At 40.9% G+C, this 17,366-nt stretch overlaps 1 protein-coding gene across 2 annotated transcripts; it reads right to left on the bottom strand.

Annotated features, from left to right (window-relative positions):
- Positions 1-6,817: 6,817 nt before the first annotated feature.
- SULT1C4 (sulfotransferase family 1C member 4) lies at positions 6,818-15,044 on the bottom strand. 2 transcript variants are annotated; one of them, XM_086740997.1, is made up of 8 exons: positions 14,918-15,044; positions 13,855-14,032; positions 12,050-12,187; positions 10,732-10,829; positions 10,283-10,409; positions 7,924-8,018; positions 7,527-7,707; positions 6,818-7,368 (listed from the first exon to the last, which is right to left on the bottom strand). In XM_086740997.1, the coding sequence occupies exons 2-8, from the start codon at positions 14,024-14,026 to the stop codon at positions 7,256-7,258; spliced, it is 924 nt and encodes a 307-aa protein (XP_086597123.1). In that variant the 5' UTR covers positions 14,027-14,032; positions 14,918-15,044; the 3' UTR covers positions 6,818-7,255. The 2 variants fall into 2 exon arrangements, with proteins under 2 accessions (XP_086597123.1, XP_010116645.1); XM_010118343.2 differs by lacking the exon at positions 14,918-15,044 and adding an exon at positions 14,516-14,546.
- Positions 15,045-17,366: the final 2,322 nt, after the last annotated feature.

The following is a 17,366-nucleotide window of genomic DNA, read 5'->3' as shown; positions in this document are numbered from 1 at the left end:
CCGCCCTCTCGGGGGCCCAGCCCGGCCCCGCCCCCTGGCGCGCGGATGCCGGCCGTTGAACGCCTTCCTCGCGCGGGGGTGGGCCGTGCTGCGGCCTGTGTCGAACGAACGCCGCCTGGTGGGGCCGCTGCTGCGGCTCGGCGGCAAAACCGGCCTGAGAGGCGGCTTAAGCGTGGAGGGGCGGGTAGCGCTGCCAGCCGGTAAAAATGGCAGGGGGGAAGGGGTGCGGCTACAGCACGGCTGCACCCCGCTGTTTTTTGGCTCTGTAGGGCTCCTGAGGGGTACGAGCTGCTGTGCGGGCACCTTACGGGGCGGGGAGCCTGTTGTTAGGCGAGTCTGTGTCTCGCTGTCGCCGTAAGAAGAGTATGAGGGGAACAGCTATCTGCTCAGACAGGTACTTAAGGATTTAGGAACCTGCTTTTAATTCCTTGATGGAAGCACAGAGTGAGTAAGTTATTTATCAAACGTCAGGTATGAAGGACTGTACTAAAGCAAACAGCAGAAGCCAAGTATTAGGGCTTATAGTTCTATTTTTTTTTTTTAAATTAAGAGCCATTTTTTGTGGCTGTTTGGGTAGGTTTTTGAGGGAAGCAATACCTTCTTAAAAGTTTACACATTTTTAATTGTAATCATGCATGCGCTTTGATAATGCCTGGGTAATTTTTGACATTTCATGATAAGTAAATTATTTTTAATGAGAAATTGCCTGGGAGAAACAATTTAGGCATATTATTCTATTTACAGTTCACTGGATAGATATTGAATGTCACTGAATAAATTATAGTGTCGTGAGAGAATATCTATTTAATAAAAAAAGAGAGTCATGTTAGTCAAAATGCTGTCTTTCGGAAGAATAATTTACATTTTTCCAAGTCTGCTTGTTGTCATTCTTCTTTTAAAATTCAAATGACAAATAGTGACAAAGGTAGAAAGGTTCTTCAGATACACCTCAGAAATTATTTCCTTGTCTTTACCCCCTCAATGCTTGCACTGTACATTATATATATTTACTGTAATATATGCAGGTACACAACTGCAGCAGGAGTATATCATTCCGTGCTCTCACAGAGGTTGCTGGCAAGGAACAGATCTCCCTAACCAAACAGCAAGAAGCTGCTTTTCCATTACTTCTATTATTAAACTTTTTAGAAGCCCTACAGGGCACTAAACAGATTCAAGCTTTCTTTCCCTGTCTGCTTTGGGAGACTCTAAATTGGACCTGTGCCTGTGCTGCCATGGTCTAACGTGGAGGTTTCACACAACTTTCTAGATACAGGCCTTCCAGAACCATCCTGTGGTGAAAACTTTTGACCCTAAACTACGCTATACTGCATGGGTCAGCCTCTGATTGAAGTGGGATGTCTAGGGAGAGCACTGTAGGAAAGCTTACCTTCTCTTTTCAAAATCTCCAGAGAAAACATGTTTCATGTAAATTTGTCCCTTCTATCTGTCCTTAGAAAATATGTATTATGATCCAACTTCTGGGTCATCTCGTGACTTAGCCTATAAGGAAATTGATTTTGGAGGTTGTCCAAGGAGGCACACAAAGGGTTTTCAGATGCGTTTGTTCTGAAGATAGTGAGCGACCAGCTCACTCCCTGAAGGCTTTCTGAAACTAACTGATTCTGGCTAGGGAGCACTCAGCCCCCCATAGAGCTCCCTGCTCCTGCGAGGTAGGTCTTTGACAGAGACAGGCCAATTCTCTCCTCCCACCTCCCTCCATTTTATTTAGGTATATTTTACAGTTGGGATTGTCTTAACAGTCTTTCATTCTTGCCTTGAATTGCGACAGTAATTGAAAAGCATCCTGGTTAGGAAATGGTAAAAGAATTTTAAAAGTTTCTAGAATAACTAGAAGAAAAAAGATTGAGGATTTTAACTGTTGGTTGTTTCAGTTTGTTACGATAAAGTACAAGTTGCTCCATATTTTGTGGGAATAAATGTCGATTTGTACCTACAATAGTCTTACATAATTTTCTTAAACAGTGTATGAATTGTATGTCTTACCTATCCAGATGGAGCTAGTAAGTTGATATATACTGCATGCAGCTAATTTGAGACAAGATAAGTGAGAAAAACAAGAATAATTTATATGCTCCATATAGTCTATGATTTTATTATCTTTGTAAAAGATAATTAGTTCATCTTTTAAAATCACATTGTTAATGTAAAACAAGATTGCCAAGACGTTTATGAGATGTGTTGGAACAGAGCATAACAAACTTTAAATCCCACTTTCACTGAGAAGCCAAGTCCCACAGGGCTGTGATTAGCCCTTACATCAAGGCAGGGTACAAATGCTTGTTCACTGTCACTGTAGTTGTTAGACCTGCAGGAATTTTCTGAAGAGCACAGAATGAGAAAATTACTGTAATTTTGCAACTGAGGAATGTGTTTCCAGCATACAAGAACTGATGCTTTAAATACTTGCCACTGTAGAATCTGCCTTTCCAACAGGTTCTGAAGATCAGAAACTCTTTTGCTTGCAAACCATGCCAGGCTGGTCAGCATTCTTGCTTTGAGCTACTTTTGCAGCTTTTCTACATGCCATTTTTTTTTTGTAAAGGAAAGCATAGTTAACAGTATGTTAACGATTATTCTTTGGAAATTTAAAGTATTCTCCCTGCTCCGTGCAAATGAATCATAAATTCTTTGGCTAACCATGGCCATTTTGTGGAATTGGATTCAGGTTCAGTAGGTTCCCACTGGAGTGGAATAGTAGAGGCTACAGGTACAGTGAGAAAGTTAAGAAAGTGTGAAAGGGGAGGCTAATCTGAATGTTTACTCTGAATGAGTAAATAAGATGCAAGGGTGGTACTGTCCTTTGTATTTATCTCATTACTACTTTGTGTCTGAGGGATTTGGTTAGATATTAAAACAAGAAATTGTATACGTAGGCCTTAATTCTGGTCTTAAGTAGTGATAGGAAACCGAGAGGTGAGTTTGGTGTTCTGTTCCTCACCTGCAAAGCCCACCAAACCTGTTGAAAGATTCGTGTCAAAGTGAAACAAGGAAACTAATGTTTTGTTTGAGCACTTAGGGTTGGGTCTGGCTATAAAAGACTGTTCCTTTGTTAACAGAACGTTAAAGCACTGCACACAGAAATAGTAGTAAATACAGATCAGTGAAGGATATTGGTACAATAACAAGTTACTGTGAGTCAAGAGGCTCAATTCTAACAATTGGGAAAAAAATTAGTTACCTTCATTCTAGGTGTCTAACCTAAGCCTCTACCTATAGCTATACAGCCAGTACCAGAGCAGGACCCAGTGTGGCTTGCTTTTGTTATAATCCATCTATCTCTGTCATGGTGATGGCCATAATTCAGTGATGAACCTTCACACAGTCCTAAAGGCTGATAAATACCAGGTGCTCACATTGCTGATAAATACCAAGTGCTCTTGCAGCAGGCTGTGCCAAAGCTCTTCTGCAAAATAATCCATGAGTAATTTGCCTCTTCAACATTAACCATGGAACACTGCTGCATGGCAACATTCCTAGTCCACCTACACAGTGCATAAGTCTGTGCTTGGTCTGGAGGGCGGGCAGAGCCTTGTTATCCAGCTTAAGCCCATAGCTTTAGGTTTGGCAGCACAGTTTGGTTGCATTCTATGAGTATGAAGGGCCTAACCTTCTCTCTCAGTGTGCCTGTAGTCTCACCTACAGCCTACACTGAAACAGGGCTTGCATCACTCATTGAGGATGTGACAGAAATGGAAGCTTTTGTCCGGGCTTAAAATACAACGTTAATGCGCCTCTGGAAAATTCCGAAATTAATAATTAACCTGCTTGTAAAGAAAAGGCTCTTTGTGAACATGTTGACATAAATTAAAAAAGCATATAATGTATATATTGTAGGGTAGGATATCCATATCCTATACAGATAGAACAATTTACATAAAACCTCCTTCCTGTCTGCAATCTGTTTCCTAACTGGAGAAACAGTGACTTTCAATCTAAGCATGAGGGGATCATCTACAGTAAAATTAGTGGAAAGGAAAGGAATGTCCCTCTGTCTTTGAACGCTAGCAAAGATAGAACAGCTCCCTTCTCTGTCTCACTTCTTTGCCTCTTTCTTTAATTTTCTTATAGAACACTGGAACAGGTTGCCCAGAAAGGTGGTGGAGGCCCCATCTCTGGAAACGTTCAAGGCCAGGCTGGATGAGGCTCTGAGCAACCTGACCTAGTCAGGGATGTCCCTGCTCCTTGCAGGGGGGTTGGACTAGATGACCTTTGAAGGTCCCTTCCAACCCTAACCATTCTATGATTCTATGATTCTTTAATTTTTCAAAGCTTGGTGCTTCTCCTATTCTGTTTCATAAATGATTGCATTCCTTGGGAAAGTAGAATGGCTGCCCTAGTTGATATTGACAGTCAAGATAAAGGATGATTGTGAGTACCCTAGAATTAATACAGCAGCTTCTGTTAAAAAGTCTGTATCGAAGCAGGAAGTAATTCCTGTGAGAGGATTTGTTTTGCTGGTTTTAATGCAGAGCTACAAAACAGAACCGTGTGAGCGGTTAATGTGTGTTAATCAACACTAATTTTCAAATGTTGGTTAGAGGTGAATAACAAAGTTTCTCCGCTATCAAAACTCTGCAGGTACACTTTCTTGTAAAAGAAGAAACAAGCAGCATTGAAGAAGTTGCTGTGGGATTGCACTAGCTAAACTGACACAACTCCTTTTTAAACTGACATAGAAGAAGCTGCACCTGTGTAAGAAGGTTAGTAAAGTCATGCATTTAGGTAACTGGGTGAAAATAAAGCATCGGTGTATATTCAGGGTATATGTCTAATAGAGCTTTGTACAGAGCTCTGTCACCACAGTAAACACAGTGGCTTGTTTGAAATAGAAGCTTGACAATAGTTTAAATTGATTTGAAATAATTTAACTGAACATGTACAATCTCCTTCTGGAGGTGCTCATTGATTTACAGTATCTTACGTAAAACCAAATTAAACCTCTTACCAACTTATATTGGTGTTAGTAAACAATCTCCGTATGATCATTTAAAGCTCTTCTGTACATAACAACCGACAAACCTAAAGATGTGTAAGTTAAGGGCACTCTAAATGTAGGCACCGTCCAGTCACCTACCCAGAAGCATATGTACATCCCTGTTGACATACTGTCATAATAGACAGCAAAGCATGTTAGTCTCCAGGCCCACTGAGGGATGCATGCAGCCTATTAACAGCTTTCCCAAACTTTCCTGGTAACTACACATCCAGTCATTTTCACTGGTAACAATTCAGTGTTCCCTGTAGTTTTATACTGGTATGACTAATAATATTTTGCAAGTCATAACTGAACCCATAGGTTGATTTCTCTCAGCTATGATGGCTTGAGAGAGGATAAAAACCAGAAACATCCCACTTTTCTGTCCCCCCACTAGCTATGTTTTGTCATAAAGGTTAACATTTCTGTCTTTGAATATCTGTAAGGATAATAACAATGACATAAGAAAAGCCAGTTTTTATGTAACCACACATCCAGTGTTTGTTTCTGCCCATTTTTTTTCTAGAACTGCACTCTGACCTGTGTTACTTTTTATCTGTTTTTCAGAGTGACTGAATTGCAGCTGGGTGAAGAGTCACCTAAGCAAGTGAGAGCAAAGGTGACTTTCACAATGTGATACGAGCCCCTTGTTATATGTTGCCTCTATCCTCACAGGGGCTGTGCAGCTCCCTTTCAGACCAGGCTTCAACCACCGCCAGCTTTTTGCACTTCTGATAGATTCAGAGATTTCAAAAGAGGAACAAATAGGTCATCTGTGCGACCTTTTGTACAGCACCACTCATAAAATGTCATCAAGCTACTGAATTAAGCATGTTTTCCATTTACTGATGGGTCTTACGACACTGAATGAGGATTAGATTGACAAACTCAGCTGACTCATGTTTCATGGAGCAACCCAAGAGAATGGAAATATGTCAGAGAGCAGGCAATGCCTTTTCCTCATACTGGTGATAGTAAGACAGCAAATCAAGTTAATCATGAATGAAAAACAAACAAGTAGCAGAAAACTCCTCAGGCTGGTATGCAGCCTTGCTGCTATGAACAGCAGCACCTCTACCTGATGATTTTTTTTCTCAGGGAGTCAATTTACTGAGACATCCTTTATTTGTGGGCAGGAATCTCTGTTGACCTAAAGCTCTTCAAATGCCTGTGTTTGCATAAGTGTAGCAAATGCGTGTTTCTAGTTCCAGTGTTTCCTGCATTTTGGGGGGAAACTGGGTGGTTCAGGAACTATAATGAAATGGGCTACAAATTGCTTTAGTTAATTTCCTGCAGGCTCAAAGCATGGCTATAGTGCTGATAGTAATGCTAAAGCAGAACTTGTCTTTATTTGATAATGCCGACCAGGCCCTATTGCAACTAAGAGCCCTCAACAGGATGTTTGTATGTTTGGTTAACAAGAGAAGAGTGAAGAAAAGGAGGAGGTAATAATGTGATGCACCTGATGAATACTTTTACAACAATGGAGAATAGGGAGATGGTATATGCAGCACTGATTCTTGACCTGGTTCATACCAACTTTCAGAATTCTCCAGATGTTAACAGAAGATTATACTAACCATTTCAAAAGGCAACAATGAGAAAAGCTCCTTCTCTTGATGCAGTGGGAACTACTGCCTCCACAGCTGCATTGTAGGTAGATGCCTCTATGTAGCCCTTTAGCAAGTTTTATCAAAGGAAGTGATGGGTGTTCAGTGTTTTTTGGAAATGTTGCTTTCATCTCAGTGACATTTATGAAGTCCATCTTAAAATGAGAGAAAAAGAAAATTATTAATTTTGTGCACTTCTGTTGCTCTGTTAAATTTGTTTATTGTTATTTATTGATTAATGTTTATACAACATGTGAATAACATATAATGCCCACACCTGTTGCACTCTTTTAACACCTTTTTTCCTGTTGGTTCCTGATTTCTGCTAGAGATTGATTTGAAAATGCTAGCAATATCAACTGCAGTTTTAAAAAGACAAAAACTCAAAGCATGTCTGAAGTATTTTTGTTAATGCTGAAAGTTAGTGTGGGAGGGATGAATGAGAAGTATCCAGTGGGATTATTTTCTTCAGGGAGACCAGCCTAAACTTCCACATAATTTGGGCACTCTCACAATAACGAAAAATCAGTGGTACGTGACAGAGACTTATTGGAATCTTAGGACACAGGTATTTTGTGAAGGAAAAACAAAATATATAAAATGGAAAAGGCTGAAGATCATAGAGAATAATTCCCATTGCTAGTAATCACAATTCTGTGCGAAAAACAAGAGAGGTATCAGCCATTTTCTTCTTATAATCTTCATCAAATTTCTTATTCTGTGCCACAGTGAAATAATTCTTCCAGTCCCCGACAGCCCCTAAGAGATAGCAAAGCAAAAAAGAAAAAATATTAATTTACTAGTATTTCCTGAAGCCCGTTAGCAATGACTCACTAGATACTTGTACTTCAAGGCTAATTACAAAACAGAATGACAACCAGGAAGACACAGTTGATGCCAACAACAAACCTCAGTACCTTTTCTCATGAATGGGGAAATGGAGTGATCCATTATTCCCAGAAACTCTTTAGTGTAGTTTGTCATGGGATTTTCCTTCATGATCTCAAATGAGGTGTTATGGAGTATCTTGTTCAGAATATCCTGATTCACATCCTTCTCCAGGAACTTCAGAATCTTCTGAATTTCTTGCTTTGGGTTCTGCAAAGAGAATAACATGAGATAAGAAACAGAAGCAGGAAAAGGAAAGAAATAAAACATAGTATTAAAGTTGCAGCTGTTGTGATGATGAGAAGATCAGGTTGTCTGAAGATTTACTGATACAGCTGGCATTATAATAGAAAACTGTTGATTGTAGGCAGCATCTACTGCACTTCCAGATTTCAGAGCTCTATAAACACACATTCAGCCTTTTACCTCCTTCATATCTTCATAGAAGAGGTAGAGAATACGATGCTTATCTTTTGCTTTCCACCATCCTTTTACGTGATCATACCAGGAACCCCAGAGCACTGAAAAAGGAGCAACATCATCATCAGCTTTAAATGCACAAACTGTCTTTAGGTATCTGTGGCCCTCATGTTTCCCTCATAACCAGTGACTGGGCATTTCCCAGCTGGTTTTGAATCACTGTGGCCATGACTGCTGTGCGCTGTGCTTATCACAGCATTCATGCTCTTAATCCCTCAGGCATATGGATGCTCAGAGCAGGATTCATCTGTAAATTTAGAGGGCAACAAATGCAGATACTTACCCCTGAATGAAAATCAAGGCCACCTTTACAGTCGATGGAGAGAAACAGATGTTTCCAGAGTGATTCTTCTCATCAGCTGGACAAGATTGATCTTGACTGGCCTTGCTTTGAGCAAGGAGTTGAACCAGATGGACACCAAAGGTCCCTTCCAACTTGTATTATTCCATGATTCTAACTGGTTTAACTATTTGGTATACTATTTCTCTCCAGGAAGTATCAAGATGACTAGCTTGGACAGAGGTAGCTGTGTTCTAGATGTCTGCACTGGGACAGATGGCTCCCAAGCTGAACTCAAACACAAGACACAAGGTGTCCTTTAGACATGAGACTTTCCTGCTGGTCCAAACAGTAGTGTTTCTAGACCTACGTGGTGGCAAAAATGTTAAGGACCTACAAAAGCTTTACTGACTAAAATTGCAAACTGCCATCAACCTGAGCAGATTTTCTTTCTTGGATATAAGCACCTATTTTAGAAAGGGAAGAATCAGTTTCTGGGATTGTGGTGGGTTGACCCTGGCTGAATGCCAGGTGCCCACCAAAGCCGCTCCTCAGCTGGACAGGGGAGAGAAAATACAACAAAAGGCTCATGGGTTGAGATAAGGACAGGGAGAGATCACTCACCAATTACTGTCATGGGCAAAACAGATTAGTCTTGGGGAATATTAATTTAATTTATTACCAATCAAATCAGAGTAGGAGAATGAGAAATAAAACCAAATCTTAAAACATCTTCCCCCCACCTCTCCTTTCTTCCTAGGCTTAACTTCAGTCTGAAATTCTCTGCCTCCTCTCCACCAGCAGCAGAGGGGCACAGGGAATGGTGGTTGCGGGTGGTTTATCACACATTGTTTCTGCCATTACGGCCTCCCCAGGAGGAGGACTACTCACACTCTTCCCTTGCTCCAGCATGGGGTTCCTCCCATGGGAGACAGTCCTCCATGAACTTTCAAATGTGAGTCCTTCCCATTGGCTGCAGTTTTTCACAAACTGCTTCAGCGTGGGTCCCTTACGTGGGGTGCAAGTCCTTCAGGTACAGACTAGTCCAGCGTGAGTCCCCCATGGGGTCACAAGCTCCTTCAGGCATCCGCCTGTCCCAGCGTGGGGTCCTCCACGGGCTGCAGGTGGATCTCTGCTCTTCTGTGGGCCTCCATGGGCTGCAGGGGGACAGCCGGCCTCACCATGCTCTGCAGGGGAATCTCTGCTCTGGTGCCTGGAGCACCCTCTCCCTCTCCTTCTTCACTGTTCTTGGTGTCTGCAGGGCTGTTTCTTTCACGTTTTCTCTCTCCTGGCTGCAGTTTCTCGTGTGCAGTTTCTTTCCCCATTCTTAACTATGTTATCCCAGAGGCGCTACCACCATCACTGATGGGCTTGGCCTTGGCCAGCGGCAGGTCCGTCTTGGAGCCAGCTGCATTGGCTCCATCAGACATGGGGGAAACTTGTAGCACCTTCTCACAGAAGCCACTCCTGTAGCCCCCCCATTGCCAAAACCTTGCCACACAAACCCAATACAAGGGTTGCCTGTCTTTAGCTAGGTAACTGTCTTTGTTCAGATGCTTTTTATACAGATGAATTTAGGTAAAAACACTTTCTTAACTCAAATCCACACAGCACATTTCTACATAAAATTAAACTTTGGTTTCTTGTATATCAGGCTAGAGTAAAACCAATTAAGCCACTGTTCCTTCCAAGCTGGCTTCCAAGCAGGTTTCTTTTAACCTCACAGAGAAGAGATTAAGCCTGAAATTTGTCACATATACTTCTGAATGATAATAGAATAAAGAGTAGTGCTTTTTTTTTTTTTTTCTGTTTTTCCCCAAAATGGGAATGTAAAGGTAGAATTAATCCTTCTGGTACTAATAAAAATCCATGAATGAAGATAAATTGCTACTGAAACACCTTCAGGAGATATCCTTCCATAGAGTGTCAGCACTGGATTTCAAACCATAGCTGAAATAAATAAATCAATGTAATCCATTTTTAAAATGAACAAAATATCCTATACAACTGATTTCAGTTCATCACCTTTTCCAGTCATGAATTTCTCCATGAACTCCTCCCAAGTTCCTGGGTCAGGCAGTCCTTTATTCATTCTGTGGAAATGGTAGTACGACACCAAGTTGTCTTTTGCATTTCTTGCCACATAGATTATCTTTATTGATATGAAAAGAGAGAGAGAGAAAAAAAATAACTTACACATGCTAATATAGATATTCAGCATCTCCTGGAGTTTTGTTTTGGAGCCTAATAGCAGAGGCTTAAGAGATTTTGCTTTGAAGCTGCAATTTTCTGAAATCCAACTCAGGTAACTTAGTCGTAAGTTCTTTAATTTCGTACAGGCTTTGCACATTAAAGGGAAAATATATGGGGAGACCTTTAGGTTTCACAAAGATTCTGGAAACCATATTCAGTCCTGGTTTATGTCACTTTCTTTGCAGGTGAAGTAGAATTGAGTCCTACCTCTTCAGCCTTACCTTACAGTTTTGTTCCCAGAAGGAGGGAGGCACCAGCTGTACAGGGAGATGAGTTTTTATTGTTCGTGGAGAAGGCATAGCTTCAGCTAGCTCCAGGCCTGTGAGATGTTTTATTATGAGATGTGAGTTGTTCTCTAAATTGCACTAGCACTTCTTCGCTGTTCTCATATGTGGGATTTTGACTGTGACTTTTCAGCGGTTCACTTTGCAGTGATCATTCATCTTCAAAGCAATTACGTAGCAGTGTAATATATACAACATTGCATAAGCACCTTCAGTGTTTCTAGAGAAATTTTTACCCATGTATTCAAGGACGAAAGGGGGAACACTGATTCTTACCTTCTTCTTGCTTCCTTAGGACCTTATCTCACCCCTGCATTCCAAGGGATAATGATGAATACTAATTTATATTTACCCAACCAATGTTTTTCCTTCACAATATTTAGTGATCTCCTTTCACTTTGCAGGTAAAAAATTTTTCTTTCTTTCTAGGATAGGAGGAGAATAGACTGGCTGACTAGACTTTATGGATAGCTTGTGAGAATGGTGGACAGTGGATTTTTAACAGCTTTGGATATATGGGAATACTTGGAAATATCTAGTGTTGTGTTGTCCCCTCTGCCCCTCCTTTTAAAACATGTATCATGACCTCTGTCATTTTTTTTCCTATAATCCTCTGTCATCCTCTGTAATTTTTTGTTTCTTTCTGTGTCAACATAGTCTAGCTTAGAAGAGAAAAAGTAGCACTTCTGCTGCAGTCTTAGTCAAGCTTTTTAGCTTAAAAGATTTGTGTGGAATGGAAGCCTTTGCTGGGGGAAGACTCTTTTAGGAAACTATCTTGCAGAACAGTCAGGCCTGCTAGTTGCCTGAATGCCCCATAGCTTATTTAGATGACCAGACCCTAGAATTTAACAGCAGTTACTCAAAACAATAGCAAACCCACTGAAAATATCCACCTTTTGTGAATACATCCATGATATAGGTTTCTCTTCTATACAGCCCCTGATTAGAGAATGGGATTTAGTTGCCCCCGTGTTGCCATTTTACGCATATCTGCTGCTGGTTTAGTTACTGTGGAGTATCACACACAACTTTCAGATGCCACTCCAGGACAGCATGGTCTTCAGTAGCACTTGAGTCACATCTGCCAGCCTTGTGTCAGCTTGAGTAGCACTAGGTATTTATGTTAAAGCAACTGAATGGATCCCTGATACCCAACACATTGCATAGTTCAGTGACAAAGCAAATGGGACTTTTCCCAGGAAACCAGTGGCATCAGCGCTGGGTGCTGGTTTTGTTTCATTTTGTCTATATTCACCTGAGTAATTTTCAGTTGCACAGTCTCGGATAGACCACTCAAGGAAAGGATGGCGTCTGTAAGTAGTGTTGCGTCTACACTTCTCAACGTCTCCGTTTTGTTGAATCATATCCACTATCTCTTGTGTCCATGTGGTACCTGAAAATATCAGTGCTTAGAGGTTTCTTTCAGGGATAGCCAAGAGTCTCTTCTACTAGGAAGCTGAAAGCCAGAAGGATAGACAGCATGTTAAAGGAGGAAGGAAGAGCACAGAAGATGATGGACAAAGTGGAAAGAGGATAATAGAGGAAAAATGCATAGTTAGGAATACAAAGGTAGTTCCCAAAGCACAGTTTCAGGGATTCCATTTTAGAGAGAATTCTTGCCAACAGAAATACCCTTCATTCCCATGCCAGTAATGAAAAAGCTCTGGGATAAACTCACTGTTGTTTGGAGATTGTATTATTTGCAGAGAACAATGAAATTCTCTCCTCCCGATTTTCGTATCTCACAAAAATTCAGGTATTTCCACATTTGTTTTCATGCTGAATTTGAATGAAAAAATGAAATACCTGGACTTCGAGTGAGTAAAAATTGAATCTGTTCAAAAATATTAAAAAATTGAAGTATTTTCAGTGCTCCCATTTGAAGAGCTCTAATGAAGGTCAGTACAACATTTCATCTGCCTGAGCTACTGCAGCGTCTTGTAAGAGTTACAGTATTGTGTCTCTCATGGGCCTCTTTTCCCTCACAGCCATGATCACTGGGTTAACCACATCTCCTCCAAGGTACTGTGGCAGATCAGCTAGAGAACAGGCTAAGGGATAACTTGGAAAGTAATCTGGGCAGGAAACTGAGCCTGTCACGATTCATAAGGTTTGAATTGTGCATCCTTAGCAGATACAACATAATGTCAAATGGACTCCTACCTTTATTTCTTCTCAATTCAATGGCTGAGAGATTTTAATCCAGGCTGCATAAAATAATGTGGTTTTGCTTTCAGTATACAGGAAACAAATTAAAAGATTTCAGATTTTACAAAAATAATGCTGGAGGTTTTTTTTTGTAATATTTTTTTTTTTCCTACTGAAAAAAACCCGCCTTAAAATTCTTCCTAAATGAAGTATCTTTTTTTTTTTTGTGATCATCAAATATTCCCAAATCCGTTCCTGAATCTCCTGAACTGTACATGTTTTTGTTAATCCAGGATTAATATTGATGCTTGTTGTTAATTATTTTCCTGTGTTATAAGTATAAATGGTCTGATCAAGAGAAGAGATAGTAATCTCTTCTAAGTGGCCAATAATTGAATAAAATCCTAGAGAGCTAATATTAATAGTGGGTATTTTACTGGCTGAAATTGTTAAGTGAATTTGGTTATTTCATTAAAATAATTAACCCATTTCCAGAATCAGTACTGGTTTACACACCAAGTCATTCCCCAAATACATAATACAATCCATAGTTGTTCAGTCACTTTTTATTATTTCTTAGTAATGATGGCTTTTACTGGGCTTTGTTAAATCATTTCCTCTTGGTGGAAAACTTCTATTGTTGCCATTAATATCTATGTATATAATCTAACTCAAGAGAAACATTTAAGTATAGGTAATTAGACTTTGACCATTGAACTTCAATAATAGTAGATGGTTGTTACTTCTGCCAAAGAAGTCAGAAGTACTAGTCACAGCTGACCAAGCTTTATGTGTTTAAAAGGTCTGGTTTGAGATTAAACAAATATCAGTCACAATAGAAAAACATAATTTTCAATTCCAACAATAAGCACTATCCTAAACTTTTCTGTTCTGTTTCCTACCCACACCAACCTGCTTTTGCATAGGTGGCGATCAGCAGATCATCAGGTCTGGCTTTGAAGTTCCACACTTGGTCCCATGTGCTGCATATCATTTTTGTTAAGAGAATACCTTCTACTTCACCCAGCTCAGGTCGAAACATTATCTGTTTCAGACTCAAATCTTCCATTTTATCCAGGGCCATTGAGCACTGCATGAAGAAAGAAAGGCTTGGAATTAACATGGTTGTTCTGGAAAAAAAAGTCTAAATTTACTCATCCATTCTTGAGGTCTCTTTTTATTGACTAAATTCCATGTCCTCTGATTTCTTTGGCTATGATTTGGCCTGTCTAGATCCATGTATAGGCTCCTTAAAGCTGTATTTAATTTTCAGAAATGCTATATTGCTGTTGGTGATTCTCAGCATCTCTGAAAATCACTCTGTGTACTCAGATACAAAAAGAGAAAAAATATAATTATTCCCATCTTAAAACACTTTACCAAACATATTTATGTAAAATTCTGACTGTAAGTATATGGCCTTTGAAAGGCAAGAAAAAGTAATCAGAGGTATGATTCAAAAGAAGGCAGAGCATAACAGTTCCCACTGAAGTCAGCATACAGCCCCCAACCGTTCCTTCTTAAAAAAAATGAACAGAAACACCTGCTAACACCCTTTGGGCTTCATACTCACAAAAATATTAGCAGAACTTTTCAGTGTTTCGTTCCTGGAGCTTTTCACTCCTAGAGCTCTTTGCTGTATATTGAAATTTGTTGCAGATAAATAATCTGAACTTGATAGATCATTAACTGAAGGTTATCAGACTTTAATTATTTAAATCGATCTAGTTAAGCTTACTGCCTATTGTACAGTTTTACAGTAACTAGTTATTGATTTCTGGATTTTTGTCAAGGAAGCCTCTTCTTATCCATAACCTTCAGAGCTCCAGAATCTGGTCAGAGGAAAGTTCTGCATAAAGGGTGGCTACAGAAATGATCTCAATTAAAAATACCAGCCGGAAAAGAGAAAATACATTTCAATCCCAACAGCGAACATTGCCAAAACATTTCCTTTCATTTCCTTGTTTACTCATACCTGATTTCACACAGATCCAGCTGAGCAGAGTGAGAGGTTGGGCTGGTGGCTGGGCAGTGACCCAAAGCAATTAAAAAACCCGATGGAAAAATAAACTTGCCAGAAAATTTTTCCTACTTGAATGTCTTCAGTCCTTGGCTGTATTGAAGACTGTGCACCAGCTTAGGTCTTCAGGCAGAAGATGGATGAAAGCTTGGGTGGAGTTTCTGTTCCTCCTATGACTGTGAGGAGGAGGGTACGGCAGCAGCCAACAGCTGAACAGTTCTTCTGGCTTGGTTTATGAACGCCTCTTTAATCTTGTGAAGGAAAAATACTTTGAATTCTCATCTAGAGTGTGATTAATTACTGACAACAACATTAAAGGTCAGTCAGTAGCTCCAGGAAGATTATTTTAACTTTATTCTGTCATTGCCAATAGTCTTGGAATAATTAATTTTCTTCCTAATGTTTAATCTAAATTGCAAAATAGTTTATTGTTTGTTAATATCTAAGATCAATTGTAATGAATGAATTAAAAGTAACTTGGTTCCATTTTCACCATGTACTGCACGATGCTCATTTAATAGATGTCTAGGGGTCTGTTTCATTGCTGAGGCCAGCCATTTGTGTTTTGTAGCACTTTCTAGACAGGTTCACTTCTTACCTAGCCTGGCATTATGGGGTTAGGGATCCCTACATGTTCAGTAAAGTTCTTTTAGAAGATTTAAGTCCCTGCCGAACTATAATCATAGAATCATAGAATGGTTAGGGTTGGAAGGGACCTTCAAAAGTCATCTAGTCCAACTCCCCTGCAAGGAGCAGGGACATCCCCGACTAGATCAGGCTGCTCAGAGCCTCATCCAACCTGGCCTTGAATGTTTCCAGGGACGGGGCATCCACCACCTCTCTGGGCAAACTGTTCCGGTGTTCTGCCACCTGCAGCATAAAATTTTTTTTCCTAATATTTAATCTAAATCTACCTCCCTCTATTTTGAAACCATTACCCCTCATCCTATCACAACAGGCCCTACTGAACAGTCTCTCCCCATCTTTCCTGTAGGCCCCCTTTAGGTACTGGAAGACTGCTATAGGGTCTCCTCAGAGCCTCCTCTTCTGCAGGCTGAACAGCCCCAACTCTCTCAGCCTGTCCTCATAGGAGAGGTGCTCCAGCCCTCTGATCATCTTCATGGCCCTCCTCTGGACCTTCTCCAACTGGTCCATGTCCTTCTTATGTTGGGGGCTCCAGAACTGGATGCAATATTCCAGGCGGGGTCTCAGCAGAGTGGAGTAGAGGCAGAATCACCTCCCTCGACCTGCTGGCCACACTCCTCTTGATGCAGCCCAGGATGCGGTTGGCCTTCTGGGCCACAAGAGCACATTGCCTGCTCATATTCAACTTCTCGTCCACCAGCACTCCCAAGTCCTTCTCCTCAGGGCTGGTCTCGATCCATTCTCTGCTCAGCCTGTATTTGTGCCTGGGATTGCTACAATCCAGGTGCAGGACCTTACACTTGGCCTGGTTGAACTTCATGAGGTTGGCATGGGCCCACCTCTCCAGCCTGTCGAGGTCCCTCTGGATAGCATCCCTTCCCTCCAGTGTGTCGATGGCACCACACAGCTTGGTGTCATCAGTGAACTTGCTGAGGATGCACTCTATCCTACTGTCCATGTCACCGATGAAGATGTTGAACAGGGCAGGGCCCAACACGGACCCCTGAGGAATGCCACTCCTCACTGATCTCCACCTGGACTTTGAGTGACCACCACTCTCTGAGTGCAGCCATCCAGCCAATTCCCTCTCCACTGAGTGGTCCGTCCATCAAACCCATGCCTCTCCAGTTTAGAGAGAAGGATGTCTTGCAGGACAGTGTCAAAAGCCTTGCACAAGTCCAGGTAGATTATGTCAGATGCTTGTCCCTTGTCCTCTGATGCTGTGTCTGGGAAAGACATAGAAAAAGTGTATATGAGTCTATATGAGATACTGTGAGAGATAATGACATGCCCCAGACTAGCCACAAACAGCATAGTAACATTGGCTGCTATAAAAGCATTCCAATGACACTTTTGTATCTGGTTCTCAGCTGATGCAGTCGTCTTGAAGTGTTTGATTGCATCAAGAAAAGCTGGTTTTGAACAAAAGGTAGGTCACTGCAGCTGAACTCAAGCAAATTTGAATGGATAGTGTTCATAAAGGAAAATGATTTTGAAACAACATCGCTGTCAGGCATTGCTTCTGTTGTCCATTGAAGGCATGCAAGCGTTGTGAGTACTCAAGGTCCTTTTTCATCATCCTTTGGATGGTCTGGCAACATTTCTATCTAAAATCATAGAATAGTTTGGGTTGTAAGAGACCTTTAAAGGTCAAAATGGCTTTCTGTTATGTCATTGTTTTAATACATTTAATATATCCTAATCAAATGAGGATGGGGCCATCCTTGCTGTAATCCTACCCTCATATGGAGGGCTAGTT

The sequence above is a fragment of the Chlamydotis macqueenii genome, chromosome 1 (genome assembly GCF_036417535.1).
Source record: "Chlamydotis macqueenii isolate bChlMac1 chromosome 1, bChlMac1.mat, whole genome shotgun sequence".
Taxonomy (NCBI): Eukaryota; Metazoa; Chordata; class Aves; order Otidiformes; family Otididae; genus Chlamydotis; species Chlamydotis macqueenii.
The sequence above is the reverse complement of the archived record's forward strand: the minus strand, read 5'-3'. Positions and strand labels throughout refer to the sequence as shown.